The 22,940-nt window shown below is 34.7% G+C and overlaps 2 protein-coding genes across 4 annotated transcripts; both read right to left on the bottom strand.

The window, feature by feature from the left end:
* Positions 1–1,337: 1,337 nt before the first annotated feature.
* Positions 1,338–7,549, bottom strand: LOC102695194 (5,6-dihydroxyindole-2-carboxylic acid oxidase). Its single transcript, XM_006629948.3, has 7 exons — positions 6,801–7,549; positions 5,855–6,177; positions 5,106–5,310; positions 3,669–3,836; positions 2,987–3,166; positions 2,355–2,501; positions 1,338–1,921 (listed from the first exon to the last, which is right to left on the bottom strand). The coding sequence occupies exons 1-7, from the start codon at positions 7,150–7,152 to the stop codon at positions 1,707–1,709; spliced, it is 1,590 nt and encodes a 529-aa protein (XP_006630011.1). The 5' UTR covers positions 7,153–7,549; the 3' UTR covers positions 1,338–1,706.
* A 5,465-nt stretch (positions 7,550–13,014) lies between these two features.
* Positions 13,015–19,337, bottom strand: LOC107077158 (uncharacterized). Of its 3 annotated transcripts, none has more exons than XM_015345455.2 (6): positions 19,163–19,337; positions 18,561–18,674; positions 16,573–16,626; positions 15,584–15,704; positions 15,127–15,231; positions 13,015–13,649 (listed from the first exon to the last, which is right to left on the bottom strand). In XM_015345455.2, the coding sequence occupies exons 1-6, from the start codon at positions 19,224–19,226 to the stop codon at positions 13,547–13,549; spliced, it is 561 nt and encodes a 186-aa protein (XP_015200941.2). In that variant the 5' UTR covers positions 19,227–19,337; the 3' UTR covers positions 13,015–13,546. The 3 variants fall into 3 exon arrangements, 2 of the variants coding, with proteins under 2 accessions (XP_015200941.2, XP_015200940.2); XM_015345454.2 differs by having other exon boundaries at positions 16,573–16,863; XR_011190531.1 differs by having other exon boundaries at positions 13,565–13,649; positions 13,914–15,231; positions 16,573–16,863.
* Between the last annotated feature and the right edge of the window lie 3,603 nt (positions 19,338–22,940).

Raw genomic sequence — 22,940 nt, forward strand, 5'->3', positions numbered from 1 at the left:
GCATGACTGCAACACTCAAGGACATTCACTCTCTTCTTTGAAGACCAATTCAGTGTGTTTTTGGCCTTGTGCTTCAGGTACTTTTCCTGTCTGCTGAAATTTGATTTTGCAACCCTGTTTTATATTCTCGTGAGAGTCAAGTAGGTTTTCCTGTAGGATTAGACTGTACTTTGTACCACCATTTTTAGCTCACTCCTGACAAGCTTCCTAGTGCCTGTCATAGCCCCAATCAAACTTAAACCCTTCTAAACAGCTTTGCAGTATACTGTATCTAATATGATATTTAAGATTCGTTTTTTATTTTATGCCACTCATTCATATAGACCAGCTTTTTGTAAGGTTTAGGATATTGTTGGTAAATGAACAGTGAATCCCATCTCTCACATGGATCTTTGAAGATTTTTTTAAGTCACTGTTGGCTTCACAATATCATCCTAACCAGTTTTCTGCTTGTCTGACTCCTCAGGGAAAGGTGGCATAATCTAGGTTGTGCCTGGGTGGTATGATGCATACTCCACTTCTTAATATTGGATTTCACTGCACTCAAAGGGATAAGGAACATTCTCCTGATCCGTGCCTCAGGACTACTTTATACTTGACTGGTTTTGATTGCTCCTTGGCCTTCATGTTGAATCTGTCATATTGTTGTGTGAGTTGTGATTTGAGTTTTAAACTATTCTGACCAAACGTCCAGAGATAAACACATTCATTTTAAAGTTAACTTAAAATACTTTGATTACACATACAGACCATTACACTAATTTTGTGCCTTTCAGACTATTTCTCCCCCAAAGTGATTTAGGATTGCATTACCAAAAGGGTTGAGTAGCTAGGTAATTATGAGTTTTTTAAATTTCTTTAGAAATCAAACTTATTTAGGTACTATTAGCATTTTGTAGTAGAGGTTGGAGTAGACTGTGTGGATTCTAAACATTCTGTATAGCCCTATTTAAACATGTCAATATTTCAAGCTCAGACAGCAACAAGATGTGGAAACTTTGCCTTAGGGGAAAGGGCAGTGAATACTTTTGCAAGGCACTGTATTTACAAGCAGGCCCTTCTGAAAAATGTGTACTAAATACCAATAATGTCTTATCCTAGACTGAACTATTCTCATTGACTAAATTCTTAACAAATAGCTTAAGATTTCTTAGCTGGAAGTGTAAGCTTTTCACATTTGTGAAAACTAGAGTGTGTTGTATACATCTATTACTTCTGAGTATTGAGAAATTTTAGTTTTAAAAGTTTTTTTTAATAAGAAACAATAGGTTTGCACTCCCTGAAAGAATATCAAAAGATATACACATATTTAACCCTTACATTAAAGAAGGAATTGCTGCAGTAGAAATGTTTTAATTTGTCATTTGAGATACATGTCACTTCAGGTACAGTATAAATCGAGTTTACTACAAAACTCAATAATAAAAAATGTATTAAAAAAGAACAGACAAATCTTAATGGAGGATGTTTGGAGGTTCAATTTTAATTTTGGTCATTACACCTTTGATTAGTGATATTGCTATGTATGGACCACCTGTTTTTTCATCTTACCAAGAAAGTCACACGTACATGTTTTTTTTTTCTTTAAGGAGTGAAAAACTACTTCCATGTTACCATAGAGATAGGTCTGGAAAAAAAAAAGTTTTTTTTCAAAAGAAAACTTTCAAGCGAATAATTACAAAGCTTACAAGCCTGTTGCTTGTAACTTAAACTACAGACTGGGTTTTATCTTGGATTCTCTCATGGTCCTCAGAGTAGCGCTGATAGTGCTCTCCGAGCAGTGGCTGCCGAGATTCATTTCTGCCATGACTATGTGATCTTGCACGAACAGCACAGGTGGTGGCAGCAAAAATGATGGCGACTACAATCAGAGCGGCCACCACTGCAATGGTTATTATCTCCGTGAGGCTGTAAGGACGACCTACAGACAAAAGAAAAAAAAAAGTGTTATCTTTTCTGAACAGAGCACCAGAGGATTCACTATCCTCTTAACACAATGTTCATGGAGGTTAGTGTTTCTAGACACTCTGGCTTGGAAGCCTAATAATGCAAAACATGATGATGAATATCAGGATAAGGAAAAAAAGGGTAGCCAAGCCAAGTAGAACTATGCTTTGAAAAAAAAGATATACTGTAATTATATAATGTACAATGAAATTAAAGACAAAATGCTCAAAATGTACATAATTGTACAAATTAAATTAGTGAGTCACACCATTGGAGTATTTGTCTTGTACAATTTACCATGATTCTGGAATCATAAGGGTCTGTTATTATCATGTTTTTTGTCATAACTGTTTAAATATTGCTTCTTTAGACAACAGAAGCCCAAGTAATAAAATAATCATGCTTACTTGGCCATTGAACCTCATACGAATACCCAAGCTTATCAGGAGCTGCAGCAAACATTTCAGCATTGGTAACTGGAGGCCAGAATGGGACCATATTATATTGTCTGTTGTGACCAATTGGAGCATTTTCTAAAGGGTAAACTGAAACATCTGGAACAAAAAAATAAATACAATCAGGATCTGTGCAACAATCAATAGTCATTTTTCTTACCATGAAAATAAAATATTTACTATATAAACAATAGATTTCTAGGTTCAATGCTGAAATCAGGAGCTGTATTTTCAATGTACTGAATAAAAACTTTGATATACAGCTTTAGCTTTCCTCTTCTGTCCTTTCACTACCTTTATTCTTTTTCTCTTTTTCCTGCTTATCTCTTCCAAATTGCTGGTTTCCTTTATTCTACTCATTTATTTATGTTTCTATATTATTGTTGGATTAACACAGTTTGTTTCATGGCACGATGATTGTTCACATTTGTTCATTACTGCATATGGTACCATGTATTATTCTTTCTTTTACCTAAAAAGCCAAGAAACAAATTGAACATATTTCTGTGCAGACAATATCATACATGGACTAGTTTAAAAAATTAAGAGCAAAATATTGAATATTCCAACAAGTAATGTATTACCAGGGCTATGTCTTCTCAGCCACTCATCAAATATAGCATCAGTAAATGTGTGCAACAAGATGAATATGGGATCATTTGGTGAAAGATGTGTCTGTCCTCCAGTGCCATTCAAGAAAAGGTGTGCTAGGTTATGCAAACTGCGTACAATTGGGTCGTATGTTCCAGAAGGTGCGCTATAACCTAGTTGAAACAAAAAGAAAAAATAAAAAAAAGCCAAATAATTTAGGTACAATAGAGGCATGGCTTACTCGAATAACAACCCTTTACTATAATGTACTAATACATTTAGAGCACAAAATCTCCAAGACGTCAAGCATTTTTTAAGATAATCATTTCTACAAAGAAAATGATTTCTTCCTCTTCAAGATTGCTTTTGAAGCATGTGCCATATTATATGGAGTTGATTATGGATGTTAAGTTACAGGTTAAAAGTTACTTAATTTTTTGCCAGGTACTTTTATGGCACCTTACCTTTACTGTATGACCATTAATACAGCTGGACATTTTATTGAAGCAATCTAAGTATGTTGCTCAAGTATACAGCGGCAGAACCCCACCCAAGATGTGGGCCCACGGCCTTGCTGGTATGAACACAGAGCCTCAAACACTACTCCATGCTTCCATATTATATATTTGTGAATGCAATTAGGACAATTAGGAATTGCTCTACTATAAGACTCACCTTCCACTGTGTTCCTGAAGCTCTCTGATGAAGTGGAATAGAAGGGTGGAGTGTCAAAGATATTGACTTCTAGACATTGAATGACATCCTGAGGCTCAGGTAGGCGTTGTACCATTGGTCTGGCAACATTCCCAGCAGGGTTTCTTCTGATTTGACTACTTTCAGTGCCTGTGGAATAGCATACAAGTCCTCCTAAAAACAGAGCTCTTCCAAAAGGCACACAAAGACATACAAAATAAAACAGATATACATTCCAACAGCTGGGAAAATGCATTTCAGCGTAAAGTAAATTGAAAGTTGTGTACTCAGTACTATAAGAAAACAGTTTAAAAACAGTGCTGATAAAATTCTACATGCAAAAATGTATCCCTGATATAGGAAGTATTTAATGTTCATGTAGAGAGCATAAAGAATTACTGATAGCAAGTTTCATATTATTTTTTCAATTTACAGCCAGTAATTTGATTAAAGTGTTAAATTACTTGTGGATGTTCTACTTTCTTTTATTTGTTTCAAATACCATCGGTGTAAATGAAATGAACTGTGGCAAAGTTTAATTCCCATTGATCAAAGCAGCCTGCAGGGTTACCTCCTTGGTTCAGCAGCTACTTGTATCAGGATTACATTCTTGGTTCAGTAACTGTTTGCGGGTCAGACATTCACATTAAACTTTTCTGTCAGGTAGACAATCTAATAAGAGGATTAAACGAACTAAAAAGATTATAGTTAAATCCTTCTTGTACAACTTTTTTTTTCTAATACAAGAGCTCTACTCACAGATTCCTTTTAGGCTTGAATGATTTCAAAACAGGAAAGGAAAGCAAAAGAGATCCGATAAATCATTTGGAAACAATCCTTCAATACAAAAGGACGGTACCATCCCAGATATGATGTTATTTGTATCAAAAGAGGGTTTCTTAATGTTAAATTTCTAAATGGCCAAAAAAGCAAGCACTAAACCTAGACTTCACATCCCACTGCTGAGGAGGTTTAAATGACTAACTATATGTACAGAAATAAAAATAAAAAGTGAGCTATTTATACACATATATAGTATTTTAAATACTTAACAATGTGTTTTATATTAGCAGTTTAACTAAAGGTTTTTGATTTCAGCCCTGCAGCAGCCTGACATTTACAATAGGCATTACAATTTGATGACAAACATATGGTAAAAAATCATATCAGACCTTTCTAGTACACTATTTGCATTCTAGCAAGTGGGTAATTCATAAATCACAATGTCATGGAGCTCAATGTGAACAGAAGTGTACCGATGTGCAAAGGCAATAGAGGTAGCAGAACACATAACTGTGACATGCACGCAATACTTAACTTCAATGTTACTCACTGTCAATATATTTTCAAGCTGCCACTGTTAACAGCATGCTAACATAATAGCTTCACAAAGCTAGAGACAAAGATGGAGATGCTTACTGTTACATATAGTTCCAAGAGTGTCATAGTCATCAACACTTTCACAAATAACTCTCCACTGCGAGAATACAGAGTTAGAACTGATCAGGTTTGGGTCAAAGTTACTTCTTGCTCCAAATAATTCGTCTGTGCAGATGTCACAGTTGTTTCCACCAATGGCAAAGTTCCAGTAAGGAAGAGCAAAGGACGGATCTTGAAGCATATCCTGAATTTTCAAGAAGAGTACACATCTCAATAAAGTATAACCCATTTTTCACAACTTCTCAGACTGATCTTTTGTTGTTGTTTTTTTTCTGGAAAAGGTCTGACTGGGCTAAGGTGTCAGAGCCTATCATTTTAACAATCATGAGAAAAGGAAAAGCAAATAGTTTAAGTTTAAGCTAAAAAAGACAATTTTATTCCATTTAGAACCAGCATTTTTTCTTCTATAGAAAAAAAGATAAAAGTATACCCATAACCTAATGGATTTTATTTACAGTACATAGGATTTTACAAATTACTCAATTAAGTATGGATTTTGGCCAAATAAATAAAACAAAACAAAGTGTGGATTCACTATGCCACCTGACTAGTCAAATATTGATAACAGTATTACTATAAAACATTTCTTTGCCCCTTTTTGAAAATATATATATTTGATTAAGGCTCCCCCCCTTTTCATATCAACACAAATATCTAAATTAAAATAAACCACTGGCTGTTAGCCATTTCTTTCTTTACACAAATCAAGCCATGCAGCTTTTCCTCACCTGCATGTCCATCTCAAGCTGTAGCAGGTGATACCTGTGCCAGGTAAGAAAGCCAGGACCCTCATGGGAAAAATCTACTCCTCCAAAACTCTGCTGTCCAGCTCCAAGGAATGTTTTGCTGACAGAATAATAGTGTGACCACACAAAAAAGTTGTATATGGTGATATTCTCAAACTGCACAGTGTTGCCATCCGGTCCAAAGATCTCCTGATAGCGTCTGGTTGCAATGACCAGGTTGGGGTGTACTGTACCCTTGGCTTGGTTTAATGCATTCACAAAAAATCTTTTTTCATCTGTGTTCATTTCCATAATATTTCTCCTAACTGCAAATAATGGAAAGGCAAGAGATATTGTAATTACAAGACGTTCCAAAGCTTTTTAGGATTTGTTCCCTTTTCTAATTGATTTTTTACAATATGTAAGGTAAACAGTTTTTTTATCATGTTACCTGAGTTCTGAAATTCATTTTAACTAACTTAAGAAAATCAACGATTTTATATTCCCAATAATGCTCTCTTGTATACGAAGAAGGTCTTATTTGAAATTTAAATAATTGTATAGATCTGTAATCTGTGAAATTTAAAAGGCAGAAAATGGCAAACGATTATACGAGTTAATACGATTCAACTACTGTATGAATCAATGCAGTCTACAGATATTCGTAACAGTGAAGCATGTACAGTATGGACATAAAGAACCCCATACATTAGTCGCTAAATTGCAGTAAAAGAGAAAGGGTAAAACGAAAACTTCAAAATCATTTTTTGTTAACAATCAAGTCATGACCGTTTTACTATTTAATAGCACACAGATGGCTGCAGATATTGGTCAAAAGACTTGTTGTTATTTGAAAGATAACTTTCAAACTTTTGTTACCATTGGCAAACTCCAGAAAAGCAGAAATCAGTACTACTACAATTAATTTAGGATTTCGGAATTATCTTACCTATAGGGGTACGCTGGTCGCAGTCTATTCCGGTAAACCCATGCTTACATCGTCCGCAGTTATAACCCGAGAAGTTCCCATTGCACTGACAGCTACGATTGAAGAACCTAAGGGGCCAGCGTTCACGGTCGTCGAGTCCATCGTGTGGATACTGTGGTCCGTGTGGTCGACTGTCTGCATTTATTGCTACACACTGTCCTCGTCCTGTGCTAGACCCACAGCTGTCATTCGGTACCCCAGTTGGAGACGGACAGCACTCTCCACTGCGAAGTGTCTCTGGGGTTACACATTCTCTAGGAAACTGGGAGCGTACAACGCCGCACAAGACAGCCAAAAACCAATACTTCCACATCCCTGCGAAAAAAGTAAGTGTCCCCGCCTATCTTTGTTTACACTTACAGTCCTTACTGTCTTTAATGACGATAGCCTATGCAAACACAACAGCTAAATCAGATTTACAAAATATCCCTGTTTACTGTATGTTTGATAAATTACGCTTAAGTAAATTATTATTTTAGTTAAAGTAACGTGTTATTAATTTAAGGTTTAAGGGAGTGATCCCTTCTCATAATTAAGCCAGTGTAACTGATGTCAGTATAACTGAGATTCTTTAAGAGTGTCTGAAATCTACTTTTGAAAGAATGATAATCCTACCTCCTAAATACATTCTTTTCACACAAATTGCTGGCTAGATTAATAACCCCCTTCTGCAGATGAACAAATCCCTGCCTTAAGTACGAAATTAGCGCATGACTGCCAAGATTGTTGATCTCCTCGTGATCACATCACATTTCCTACGTAACGTCAGGATCAGGTAGGTTAAGGAAAAAATAAACCTAACTCAAACGTTTCGCTGTTGAAAGAGCCTAAGGGATGCCACAAAATCTGAAAGGTGCCTCAGAAGGACTTTTTTTCTACACGTACTGAAAACATACAGTAGAACGCCTCTGGCAACGCCTGTGTATTCACGCTGTACTGCAACAAGTAATAACCGACCATTTTCAAATTATAAAAATAAGACAATGCGTTTAATAATTCCACCAGCATTACACAAAGAGTCTGTGAAATGAGATTATCCGAATTGAAACAACGTCCAAATTTGAAGCTAATGCTCTTAACTTTATACCTCCAGGGATATTTTCATTTTAAGAGCTGCAGAGTCATTTGGCAGGATATCTACGTGACAAATCCCAACATTATTAACAACAACAATGATGATGATGATAAAAATAATATCACTTCCATTTCTTTAAATGTACCCCTACAAAATTGTGACTTACTGCTTACAATGCTGTACCAGTTCTCTTCTAAAAGCACCCAGGCTAAGCAGTATCTTTGGATATGTGTAAGTATGCCTGCCCATTTTATTTATAGATATAAGAATGAATTAAATATTAAAAAAAATCATAGATAATACTGTTTTATCAATGCTACATATATAATTCCAATAATTGCTATTCATATGATACATACATACTGTACAATTGGTAATATCTAAATTTGACCAACTTCAAATACAGGACTATGCTATGTACAGTATGACCATAGTTTCAAATCAGGTGTTTGATATTTGTATTGTTTGATATTGTATAAGGAAATAAAAAATAATAAATCAATGAAAGTAGTTGTTTTTATATAGAAAAGTGAGTAACATCTGACCTACTGTATGAAATCAATTGCAAAATAGTGGATTATGATGTGCCAAGTGTTACTACTGAGTTCCTTGCAGGGGATGTTTACTGTAAGTGAACTGCAAATGGAAGAATTTACAGTATAATGTAACACAACAAAATCATATGAGGATAAATTCGATTTAAAAGTAATAATTAGTAAATAATATTTGTATAACTAAAATAATAGCTATAATTTCATCATAACCTTTTTCACAGCATAAAACAAAATTACAGGTAAGTAATTTGATGGGATTCTTACTGTTTTTTGTTTAAGAACCATTGTCTATATAATTAAGCCTTGCTTAGTCTTAAGTCAATTTTAGGCTCACTCCATAAGTTTGAATTTTCAAACTGTGTGACAAATACAGTATATCACCCTGTAGTAGGGATATGTTTAATGAAATTGTAGAGCTGATTAATTTTGTAAGCACATCTCAGAATGGGGTTTCACAGTGGCATGGTACTGGAGCAAACACTGCAGTCTATACTAACTCACCTTCATGTGCTGTTATCCTCTCACTTTCTCAAGACATGTTGGCTAAATTAATTGGTGTTGCTAGATTGACTCTGTGTAAGGATGCTTGGAGATGGACTCACATTCCATCTAGGATCCACAACCATTGCCAGGAATAAGCAGCTTTCTGATAAAGGATTGATCTTCAGAACAGTATGCTGAAGTTAACTGTCTATTGCAGTGATGCAGAACTGCAGTCTTTGAATACAAAATTCTTGAAGTTTTTGCCTATATAGTATCTTTCCATAAGCAACTTAATAAGACCTAATAAAACTTTTTTGAGTTCTTGGATGGTGATGGAGTGTTGTGAAAACTGGCCCTGGTGTGAGTGTGTGCATGTTTGTGTTTGTGTCTATCTGCCCTGTGATTGATTGGCATTCCATCCAGGGTGTACCCTGTCTTGCTCCTGTTGCTTGATGAGATAGGCTCTGGCTCCCTCACGACCCTGTATTGGGTACAGTTTCAAATTGGATGGATGGACATATTATACAGCAGTTCAGGTGGGTAGCTGCGTCAGCATGCGTAGGGTGCAAAGGAAGAAGTAATAGGTTTATCCCATACTGAAAAAAATATTATATTATATTATTATATTATATTATATTTAGATTATATATAATATATTTATATTATATTATAACATAAAGATTATATTATACAGTATATAATATCAGGAATGCAATAGAAGAACAGAGTACACTAAGGCCCTTGTGGAGAGGAGGAATTCATCCCAATTGATCTATTGAGGTTTTCCCTGTTACAGTGAGAGAAAGACAGCATTGATTAGGAGTTTGCTAATGAGAAAACCACAAAAATAATTTATGAATGGCAGAATTAAATGATCGTAGTTCTGCAGAAGTTTTGAATGGTCACATGGGGTTTGTATCAAAGACGTACCTTTGACTCACTGTAAGTTGGTTTTGGAAGCCTTTGGAGTATATAAATTTAGTATACAGTACAGTATGTTAATGTACTCAGTGTACAAATATAGTCTCATATTGTGTGGTTATTTGAGTCCATCAGGAATGGAATAAGCTAAATGTCCACAATGACCATAGAAGACAATGAAATATGGAGGTATGTGAAGTGAGTGAGGAAGATGTGCTCGACAGAGACAAATGGAGAAGAGCAACCAAAGCAGCTGACCCCAGGACAGTCTGGGACTAAGGCTGTGAAAAAGAAGAAGAAGAAGAAGACCATAGAAGACAATGATGGACAATTCTTTGCAGGGTTCATTCGCCACAGGTGTTTCAGTTAAAACCAATCCTAATCTTTTACAAGTCTGTCATTGAAGTTTAATGTACTGCAACACACAATTTGCGGAGGCTGAGTGTCACTTTGCAAAGGAAAATTGGAAATTTTAGAAGGTCTCCTCACTTTATAATGCAATAGTAACTCTTATGGCTTGCTTATTGTTTTTGTGCATGCATTGTAATGCTGAGTCATATCAATCCTGATGCTATCTCTGCTGTAGATGCTGTGCGATAGAAGCTGCATATCCTGATAGCATGTGTCATCAACCCTTCTGTGCTTTTACAAAGGTTGAAGCAATACGTGCTTGGACAATTGGGATTTTCACATTAGGATATTATAAAAAACTAAACTGGCAATTGCAATTGAAAAAACTCTTATTACATAAACACACTGGGACGTAACATGGTTAGTACACAGATTTACTGTAAAAGTGTTGTTGTTGAAAAATATTTGAGGTTCAACAACAGGTTTGTCAAAAGTTGTAGGAGAACTAAGAGATTTGGTGTGAAGAAGTCATTTATTTTTATGTTTCATATACAATACCCTAGGTATTAAATGCAATCTTGTTGCTGAACAAAACAATGAATTTACTGTAGTTACGTAGTTTTCAGGATTTATACTATATGGTTGTTATTCATATGATTTCATTCAGAAAAACAATTACAAAGATTTTGTTTAGCAGACTTTTACCGACATTATCTCATGGTCAGTTAGACAGTTTTCATAAATGGATCAGAAGAATTTCTTAGCCTATTATATTGATTTCTAGGAATTTCTACACCATTCTAGAGCTAGAATGGTCTTTGGATGTTAAAGATTACATTGCAATGAATAACATAACAAGCTTCTCTTTTGTAGTCTCAATTTTATTTTCTTTTAACCTCACGTTCTCTTTTCCCTAGAGGCAATTCTGGAATGACAAGTCTGCCAGATCTCTGAAACTGATATGCTAAAATGGATTATTGCTTGACAATTTTATATTTTTCTTGAAAAACACAAGGAAATAATGTATTGTACATGCATACATGGATATACAATATAATAAAACATTCTGAAGATGAGAAAATGCTGAAAATGCTAATTTAATGTAATAAAACATGTCTTACTAACAATAAAATAATTACAGTGCCTTGCGAAAGTATTCGGCCCCCTTGAACTTTTCAACCTTTTGCCACATTTCAGGCTTCAAACATAAAGATATACATTTTTTATTTTATGTGAAGAATCACCAACAAGTGGGACACAATTGTGAAATGGAACGAAATCTATTGGATTTTTGAAACTTTTTTAACTAATAAAAAAATGAAAAGTGGGGCGTGCAAAATTATTCGGCCCCCTTGCGTTAATACTTTGTAGAGCCACCTTTTGCTGCGATTACAGCTGCAAGTCGCTTGGGGTATGTCTCTATCAGTTTTGCACATCGAGAGACTGAAATTCTTGCCCATTCTTCTTTGCAAAACAGCTCGAGCTCAGTGAGGTTGGATGGAGAGCGTTTGTGAACAGCAGTTTTCAGCTCTTTCCACAGATTCTCGATTGGATTCAGGTCTGGACTTTGACTTGGCCATTCAAACACCTGGATACGTTTATTTGTGAACCATTCCTTTGTAGATTTTGCTGTATGTTTGGGATCATTGTCTTGTTGGAAGATAAATCTCCATCCCAGTTTCAGGTCTTTTGCAGACTCCAACAGGTTTTCATCCAGAATGGTCCTGTATTTGGCTGCATCCATCTTCCCCTCAATTTTAACCATCTTCCCTGTCCCTGCTGAAGAAAAGCAGGCCCAAACCATGATGCTGCCACCACCATGTTTGACAGTGGGGATGGTGTGATGAGGGTGATGAGCTGTGTTGCTTTTACGCCAAACATATCGTTTTGCATTGTGGACAAAAAGTTCGATTTTGGTTTCATCTGACCAGAGCACCTTCTTCCACATGTTTGGGGTGTCTCCCAGGTGGCTTGTGGCAAACTTTAGACGAGACTTTTTATGGATATCTTTGAGAAATGGCTTTCTTCTTGCCACTCTTCCATAAAGGCCAGATTTGTGCAGTGTAAGACTGATTGTTGTCCTATGGACAGACTCTCCCACCTCAGCTGTAGTTCTCTGCAGTTCATCCAGAGTGATCATGGGCCTCTTGGCTGCATCTCTGATCAGTCTTCTCCTTGTCTGAGCTGAAAGTTTAGAGGGACGGCCAGGTCATGGTAGATTTGCAGTGGTCTGATACTCCTTCCATTTCAAGATGATCGCTTGCACAGTGCTCCTTGGGATGTTTGAAGCTTGGGAAATCTTTTTGTATCCAAATCCGGCTTTAAACTTCTCCACAACAGTATTACGGACCTGCCTGGTGTGTTCCTTGGTCTTCATGATGCTCTCTGCGCTTTCAACAGAACCTTGAGACTATCACAGAGCAGGTGCATTTATACAGAGACTTGATTACACACAGGTGGATTCTATTTATCACCATCAGTCATTTAGGACAACATTGGATCATTCAGAGATCCTCGCTGAACTTCTGGAGTGAGTTTGCTGCACTGAAAGTAAAGGGGCCGAATAATTTTGCACGCCCCACTTTTCATTTTTTTATTAGTTAAAAAAGTTTCAAAAATCCAATAGATTTCGTTCCACTTCACAATTGTGTCCCACTTGTTGGTGATTCTTCACATAAAATAAAAAATTTATATCTTTATGTTTGAAGCCTGAAATGTGGCAAAAGGTTGAAAAGTTCAAGGGGGCCGAATACTTTCGCAAGGCACTGTATATAATACAGAAAACCAAATGAAATACAAGTAGTTTATAATATAAACCAAATAGGAAACAATAAAGTCAGTGAACCTCCAAAACAATAACACTTTACTGTATTAAATTCTAAGATAATTAAGACAATGCATCTGTATTTTGCAATTTTTATATTTTTCTGTATTTTTTCTGTATAGATTTTTTTAAAGTAGATTTCTGTAACCGTCTTCATAGATCTATTTAAAATCATTTTGTAAGTCATTAATCACACTTAAATTCTAAAAGTAATATAGCCAAAAACAACTTTAAAATAAAAATGTGCCCTTATACATTACCATTCATTATATCTGTGTTTGCATTCAAGAACATTACACAATGAGAGGAAGCCATTTGGTCTATTAAGTTTGTTTGGTTTATAGTAGATAAGTGTAAACTAGTCGTTATTCAAAAAAGACTAGACGAACACATAATTTCTTCAGTTGAGTGCAAACTCATAACTTTAATAAAGAAACTGAGTATAAAGCTACAATGTAGACCTTTAAAGCGCTGATGTTCTGACATCATGTGGTTTGTCCTAAAGACTAGCATCCCTTGAAGGGGAATCCAGAAGAATGTCGGCTTTTATTTCCTGTTTTTCTTTGGGTATTGTCACCTCACATGAACCATTTGACGCAGTTCTGGGGAAAGACAAAAAATGCCTTCACAGTACAGAACAGATTTATTGGAATATTTCATTGACCCACATAATTTTTAATGTTGAGTTTTATTCATTTTTATTTTGTGTCCCTGCAAATATAGGGCTGTAAAATAATATTCTAAAGAAGTCAGAATGGATAAATTAGAGATCATCATGCAACGTCTTCTTAAAAAGTAAAACAAAAAATCAATTGGCTAAAACAGCACAATAGATGAAATATCATAGCAGCATATGTTTATAGTACCTTAGGCTTTCATCCATCCATCCATTTTCTAACCCCCTTTTCAATTCAGAGTCACAGGGCAGTCAGAGCCTATTTCAGCAAGCAATGGGCACCAGGCAAGGTACACCCTGGATGGGATGTCAGGGCAGACACAGACAGAAACACAGACGCACCAAGGCCAGCTTTTCCAGAAGCAAATTATTGGGAGGAAACCCACACGAACAAACTCCATGCAGATTACAACCCAGGTCTAGAATTTAACCCAGGGCCCCGACCTGCAAGGGAGCAATAAATGCTAACCACTACTGCCCCTTAGACTGTCATACTATTGGTTAATAAATTAATATGACAGTATATTTCAAAGTCTAATAAGTTACCTCAAGGGCATTATTAAAACCATTAAAAATGTTGCAAGTAATATGACTAATACCTTTCTGTATCATATGATTTCTGTGTACGAAATAAACATTCTCTAAAACACAAATTCATACAAACAGGTTTTTACATCTAATTTAGTTACATCTTGTATTTAAAATTAATTAATAATACATTTTTCCATTTGTTTTTTCACCCGTGGTAAAAAAAATTCAAGCGTTACCATGCCAAGATACTAACACGGGAAAGTATGCATGTGGATGGGTGGACTCTATTCAAAAAGCAAGTTTTCAAACCTAAAGATAATGTCATTAAGTATTTTCCTTCACCAGTTATTTTCCGGTGACCTCCAAGAGCCTGGGAAGAAACAAATTTTGCTATTTCTGTAAGGTTTAGAGAAAATTCCCCCCAACAACACCCTGGTGGTGCTCTGCAAGTAGTGTACTGTATTTCTCACTTCAGCACTATACAGTACATAGTTAAATGCTAATGTCATCCATGTTCAAAATGATTAAGGATAGTAGAGCCCTATCTGTGCTGGGCATGAGGCACTCTAAAGCCTTTTTCTGTGCAGTTTTATTAAGCAAAGAATACATAGCTGAAATGCATTTGTGTTGTTGAAAGGAACGTTTTACAACACCTTCCAAGAAGATCTCAAGAAACCCGTGCAATAATAAAAACACAGTATTGGCATTCCTTTGAAGTCCCAGGTTTAAAAACACTAGATGCCAGGTTTCTATTGCGAACTGGGTTAGTTCCTGAAGATATATAGAAAGGCTGGTGGATAGAATAAATACTGACTGATTTGTGTGCTTTTACAGTATGTGTGCATATTTGTTAGAACAGAACTTGTGCCTACTGGTTTGGTTGAACATCCCCACCAGTGAGCGTGTTTTCATTGGACTCTCCATGAATTGTTTCTGCTGCTTCACTGTCTTCAATCATTTTGACTGCCATTGTCCTTCTGTAAATTATGATAGTTACAGTACATGCAACATTACTTAAATCTGTGAAAAACAGATAAAACTGTCAAATTAAATTATAGTATTTATTTTCCGTTGAATTTTATATTGATTTGAATATTTGAGTCTAATTGAGTCATTTCAGAATCTTAATGAGTCACTTTAAATGCATTGTTTAAAATACATATACAATGTTAACATATACAGTATTTTATATAAATCACAAAGGAATTATTTAAATATTTAGCAGGTTTTATTTTTACTATTACTGTATGTATCAGTTAGCCCCAGTTTTGTATCAATTTTTGTAATGTGTAAAGTTGTTAATCATCTGCAGTAAATTACTAGTATTACCTTATTCTTCTTTTCTTGCACTTCAAGCAATAAACAATAACCACAATTGTCTCCAAGACCAAGAGAACAGCTGCAGAAATTGCTCCAAACCTCCAAGCCTCAAGGCCTAAGGCAACCACCTCTGAAAAGAGGAAGATGCTTTTTACTTTGTGGTTAAATATGTTTCTTTAAATTTTAAAGTCACAAATATCACTTTGGCATTTGCACTTCTCTATAAAATTTGGCATTTTTTTTATTTTGATTCATCATTAGATGTTTGCTTCTGTAATCTGACATCTTTGTTAAAACTGAAAGGGCAACGCACAGTTACTGTAAGTGTAGTCCTTAAAGAAAAATATGGACACACACACACACTAAAGCATACGAACATAATCTGATCACCAGTTGTAAAGCTACTACTTTAATTGGGCTAATCCTTATATTCCCCTTTCCGGGTTTTTGCATTTAGTAGATTAGTAGTCCATAGATGCCAAGAATTTAATTAAACCTTAAAAAAGAAGAAGAAAATCCCATCCAACCATTGTCATCATGCTGCTTATCCTGGTGAGTTTCGCCACATGAAGAAAATAATACATATACAGTATAAAGCAGTTTTTATGGCCAAAGCCATTAAGTTAATCATTCTCAGTCTCTGACCCTTCCTTACCTCTATTCTGTATTTGTTAAATTATGAAATCTATTAATTTCATTTCTAAAATACGGAATCATATTTAAGCAGATTAACACGTGCTCACTGATTTCAAATAATCTGCGGAAAATAAAATATCAGGAGCTTTAGGTCTTAATTGAATATATGAATCTTTATATAAAGAGAGGTATTAAAAATGTAACAGATGAATATTGAGACCAAAAGAATTTATTGCATTTTTATGCTTCTCAGTGTATAATACTTTGCATTTTAAGTTTGTTTTCTCTCATTATTTTAAGGTATTCACTAATCGCAATGATGCTGTATGCATGATTAAGACCACCATAGCCTCCTTTCTTACCGTTACGTGTATCATAGGTTGTTGTGTCTAAGATATCTCTGTTTCCATCCTCATCTGAAAGGGGGGGCAAAAGGGTTACTGGGATTTCCTCTACAGAGTTGTCCAGAGTAGGCATGGGCTTGATTTCTTCTGGGTTCAGAAGTTCATCTTTGGGTGTAATAATCTCATTGAAGTCATTCGACTCTTCCCTGATCTCTCCAGCCATTTTGTTACCTTCTTCATGTAAGCTGAATATCTCAGGAGCTTGTGACTGAGGTAACAAGTAGGTTTCAGTTGGGGCTGGAGCAAAATCTGTGACACAAGGCAGACATTTGGCATCCGAATGTAAATTACACTGAGGCTTTCAAAAGATCTTGAAAGACACAAATGAAATTAAACATCAATAGCCCTTTTATATAACATTAAAATGAACTTGTTTTAGTTTATAAGAAAATCTGTATTTTTGGGGGTGGAGGCAAAGAACATTTTAGCACCAGAATATCTTCCTCAACATTTTTATACAGTATGTTAATTAGAAGGCCACAGATATATCAAATCTGAGAACAACAAAGGAATTATTTAGTTTTTGCTTATATTTTTAGATATACTGTAACAATAGTCAATATGCACTGTACGATTCTGGTTTGATATTCAATTCACAATTGGGTTGTAAAGGACAAAAAAAAAACCCTAAAAGTTAAACATTAGAGAAATAATTCCTAAAAAAAAATCAGAAAGTTAAATTTTGGTTAGAGAGAGGTTTTTATGTGCTTTTCCTTCAAACTGGGTAATACTGACTGTAAAAATGGATACAGGATTACTCAGCTTTTTAAAAGAGGAAGAAGAGTAGGTACAGTATAAGGCGTCATCTGATGTTTTTACAATGGATCTTTTTTAAAACCCTGACCTATGCTCTTGCTTTAGCAGGTTCACATTCCTTCTCTCCAGCTATAAGACAGAAAGTCTAAAAATACCAAAGACTTAGTGAATGATTAAAGGGCATCTTTATTTTAGAAGGGTTTATAATACTGCATTTCAAAGTGAATAATATGGTCAAATACTCCAAACACTACACATTCCATTTATATACACTTTTTATTGTTATCTGTTTATTTTTATATTAATTTTAGGGTAACTGAAAGAAAGCGTTTCTTCTTTTTTCAGTGTTACAAGAGAAAGTTATATAACAGAATAGAAACCTTTTGATGCATTATTATTGTGAAATATGTTAAACATTGCAGGCAAAAGCAGATTGTATATATGAATTTTCCAACAATTGTTTCTGTTTTGTTTTTTCTGTGTTTTATCGAATTGATATATTAAGGTCAGTGAGATTATTGCTGTTCTAAAAAAATAAAGAGAAAATATATCATACCAACTTGACAGTTATGAAGATGTGCACTTGACAGGCGTTATTTTATGGCTCATGGCTCATAAGCAGTTTACAGCATACACAGATTTAAAGTAAAAGGAAGCCATCTAAGCTGTTTTGAATGTTATGCATGTTATGTTGTGTTTACTTTTTCTCATGAAGGCAAGTTCTGAAGAACATGTGAAAGATCTTGAACATGAAAAGACTGAGAGTTTTAGAAGTGCTGCAGAATTAAAAATTATACTGAATTTTACAGCAAAAGCAGCATTAAATTGCTATTGAAAGTCTAACATGGATAGGAATCTATATTTTTGTTGATTTTTAGAATATCACTGTGATAGGCAGGCACTTTATATACTTTCTCTTTAGTTTCACACTATTTTGGCATCTTCGTGGTTCTAGCTGGAAAAAAATACAAACACTTATGTGGCCTGATATTATTTGTAGAATATTATTTATGTACTTTATTTAAAATGAAAGAAACTTGTTCTCAGAAGTCAGCATAGTACTATAATGTTTAAAACCTGGAAACAAGTGTTTCAAATTATGAAGAAAAAAAACTTTGGATTCTACAATTTAACACACTTTGGAGACATCCTGGAAACAATTTAACCATGGCATTGAGTTTAGATATTACCTTGCTCATTGTTGTCGCTCTCTTGAGTTGTTTCAATTTCTCTGTCTGGCACAGCTGTGCCTACTTGGGTTGTCATGGAGATCTCTGAGCTGCTGTATGGCTCCAGTACAGTCACTGCAATTGGGAAATAGGAATAAAAAATACTAGTGTCACAGAAGAAATAAGATTTGTTCTGTATATGTTCACAAAATTCTATATTAGTATTATATGGAAGTTTAAACCCATGGCCATTGGTTACAAAGTCATTTCAGTGTATCATCACAAATTACAATAGCTATTAATTTCCAAACAATTTCAGCCATTAAACTGCATGTAATTGTAATTATTTGAATTGAAAAAAAAATGTTTGCAACTTGAAAAAAACATGCAATATACAGTATAGGAATGGGAAAAATATAAATATTTTACTATGTTTAAGGATGAAGTATGAACACCATAACATCTCAAAATTAATATGACGTATCTCTGTCACTTCTACAGTGTGTTTTATACATTTTCTATACAGTATATGTTAAAGTCCATCTGACTTTATTTGTTAATTTCCTTTTCTGATATTTTTCAACAGAATAAAAATGATTATACTGACAAAATCGCCAACTTACCCTGAGAGTTACAAAGATCAAGTAGAAAAATGGAGACCAGTCCTTTGAGTATAAGAATTTCCATTTTTATATTATCCTCTGAATGATGTTCTTACTTGATATGTCTTAGGGAAGTTAAGTGCTGGAAGACCTTCCAACTGCTATCAGTGAAGAGAAGATCTGTTGTGTTACAGTATTTAAAAATGCAATCTGACCCCATGTTTAGAGTTATCCCTCAGTGTACTGGTGATTTTCTAAATTGGAAAAGTCACAGATTGCTGTGAAATACTTAACCTAGTATGAGAATTTAAGTAGAACTTCTCTGGCATGTCACAGACACACTTTAAACCTTAATATAGCAATGACAATTGATTTGTAACCATGTCAGAAATATATGATCAGTGGTAATGAAAAAAATAATGAAAGGTAGATCTTCTTTCTTTTAATTGAATAATTAAAATATTTGAGTCAAATATCTTAACATCTGTGCTGTTATTTTTTGGTAATAATCTCAGTACATATCTGGTATAGTGATTAAAATACATTTTGCCTTATATCATTTTTATCATTGTAGTTTAAACAATTTAATGTAAGTCTGCAAAACAAGGCCATATAATTTTGCCTGTAACATCAGATTAATATTTTTCTAATTAAGATAAATTCAAACCACATTTCACAAATCGTATAACACCAACTCAGTTTCAGTTTCAGGCACTACACTACTTAACTCTACACTTTTGTTCTTTTTCTTACTGTCATATTAACAAATTGTCCTGACAAACTTTGCCATACAGAGAATTGGCTTATAACAATTGTATTGTAATTTGTAGAAAAAAATAAAATTGCTCAAGCCAGATGACTATAAATATAATAAAAAGCTAGGTCACTAATATGACTTAACCTACATTAATTAAAAAGTGAAAGGAGGCAGCAACATGGAACTATTCTTTTGAAGGACCTTTTTTGGACATTGTAAACAAATCTTATTTCATTTCACTTAGATCTCTGTTAAATAGTCAGTCAGGCACTTTCAGCTGTATTCACTGAATTTGCATGTTATGTTTGGAGGAGAAGTGGTTTATCTTCTTGTTCACTGGCATAGTTCGCCACATTAACACACCTAGAAATTTGGATAGGTTGGTATATTTGTTTAATTTTGTTTAAGGATGGTTTTAAAGTCAAGTGAGAAAGATTACATACATTACGTATTCACCATTACAGAATTTTGCAGGAAGCAAAACATTAAACAAAATCTGAAACAACTAACTTAAAAATCATGAAAATGACTTAGGTGTTGTCACATCATTTCAATTTTGTAGACAGCACAGAGAAGAAATACAATGACAAATATAGCATTAAAATGTGTAGTTAAAAGCAATGGATATTCTGTTAAAAATATTCATTATGATTTAGAATTGTTATAGACTTTTGCTACTGTGGAATCAGACCAGAAGCAGCAACAAGATAGACCCCTGTGCTTATTAGAATGTCCTAAAGGGACAGGCTAATAAATCACAGACAAAACTATAAGGGGACTTGATTCAAGTATTCTGAATCAAAGCTTTAACAGAGTCAACTCAATGGATTTCTGACTCAACGGAGAAAAAAAAAACAGACACAGTCGAAACAATGCAAGTTGCATATAATAATCATCTTTCATATTTTTATGATATGCATTACACCTACTGTAGTGGTTGGATTGGGCAACAGCTTTGGTGTTTTGTTATTGGTGTTCAACTGGGCACTTTGATTCATGCAGTCATTTTTTTATCTAGAGGTTCAGTTTTCTGCTCAGAAAGTGTCGAAGTTTTGCAGCATTATGTTAATTTGGTATGGTTTAATCATTATATTTTATGTTCTTATATTAGTAGACATAAAAAACTAGATCAGCACCATTTACTGTGCATGATGTTCCCCTTGGTATAATGATCATCTTTGCTCAATGAAGTCATGGATGTACTGTAAGCTTACTGTAGATGGAGTGACACTGGCCTCAAGCAACATCAGCAGTCCTACAGAAATGTATTGACTCTCACAAGATCAGCTTGTGTTCAGAAGCTAATAGAAGAAGGAAAGAGTAATCTTAGAACCATTTTTTTTTCACTTAAACTTATATATAAGAGCAACACCGTAGAAGAGTCTACAGTCCAGTGCAATAGTTTTTCAATCTAAAATTGATCATTTCTGGAATCGTTTTACAGAATTGTATTCCTTTTCTAAGCATACTTTATGCACTCTCTAGCTTACAGCATCTCAACTTACATCTCACCTTGTCTCCTCATTGGCTATATGAAATAATCACTAAAATAAAAATAAACCAGTCTGGGTTTTCAGTGCTTAGTACTGTAGCAGCTCTGTAGTATCTTAGAATAGGTGTTAGAAAATAAAATGATCAAAATGGTTGTTGTTCCTGCTCTACAAAGCTGGTCACATACTGTATGGCATATGACCCCACAAGGGTCTGTTCTTGATCCACTTCTAGCTATGACATTAGTTTTTGTGTTGCTGATACCTATATTGATATTTGCATGAAACCAGAAGTTAATTAGATGGCTTGTCACACTATTAGCTCTCCCCATTTATGGACCAATTTTATACAATCCCCTCACCATGGTAATACATGGTAATAGAGAAAAATGAATTTGCCAGAAAAATAAAAAATGAAAAATAACTCTGTAGGTAAAATATTCTAATTTACACATTGTAAGTAAATAAGATGTACTGCAATTGGTAATTTAATTAAAAACCCAACATACTTTACAATAGTATAAGAGGACATTAATTGTTGGCCTCAGCAGGCAATACAAGGTTTTCAGTCACGTGACTACTCACTTAGTATTCCATATTATTATTGTTGGTAGGATTGCTCTGTTATCTGCTGCCTTAGGTTTTTAGCCCATCCTTGTTGTGACATGAGTTTGGAAAAGAAGCAGGCTTTGGTTAATACTTTGGTTTTGGAAATACTTTGTGTTTTTTTGTAAGTTTGCCCTGTCGTGAAAGGTTATTCACGATGGCGTAGAATCCATATTAAATACTGTATCTTAAAAAGGAAATTAAGCTTGCTTGAGATATAATGTGTTATGAGTAACACACGTAAGCTTGTGGCTTTACATTTTTTTTTCTTTGGCATCCTAACTTTTTTCAGTGTCTCCAACTGAAGCCAGTCCATTGCCTTATCAACTAGCCTCCTCCAGAGCATCCTATCTCTCCAGGCCTCTACATTAAATATCCGTCTTGCTGGCATCTTTTTTCACTGAGTCAAGCCATCTTATTCTAGGCCTTCCTCTTGGCCTCTTTCCCTCAATATTCTCTTTTACTACCTCTTTTATCTTGATCTCTTCTCATGGCATGACCATACCACCGTAGTCTTCTTCCTTTGACAGTAGCAAGAATATCAGAGTCCTTATTAAGCTCTCTTAATTCTCTGTTTTTCCTTCTTCTCCATTTTCTTTCACTGGTCCAAAAATCTGTCTTAAAACACTGTTTTGAAAAAACATGAGTTTTTTCTCCTTCTTTTTAGTGAGAATCCTAAGCTCTGCACTATACAGTACTACTGGCTGAATTATTGTCTTGTGTGTCCTGTCCTTGTGTGTCCTTTTTGGATGTTCGTGACAGCAGTATTTACTTCATAATTTTCCCCTTGGCAAATCTTGACCTATTACCAGCCTGAATACTTGCTAGAATTTCTTCGTCTATACTATTTTTCTCTTGGACCCCTCCTCCCAAATGTGTTCCTCATCCACTTATAGGAAGATACTTAGTTTTAACAATATTGATTTCTAGACCAACTCCTTTGGCC

Source organism: Lepisosteus oculatus, chromosome 1, assembly GCF_040954835.1.
Source record: "Lepisosteus oculatus isolate fLepOcu1 chromosome 1, fLepOcu1.hap2, whole genome shotgun sequence".
NCBI classification, from domain to species: domain Eukaryota; kingdom Metazoa; phylum Chordata; class Actinopteri; order Semionotiformes; family Lepisosteidae; genus Lepisosteus; species Lepisosteus oculatus.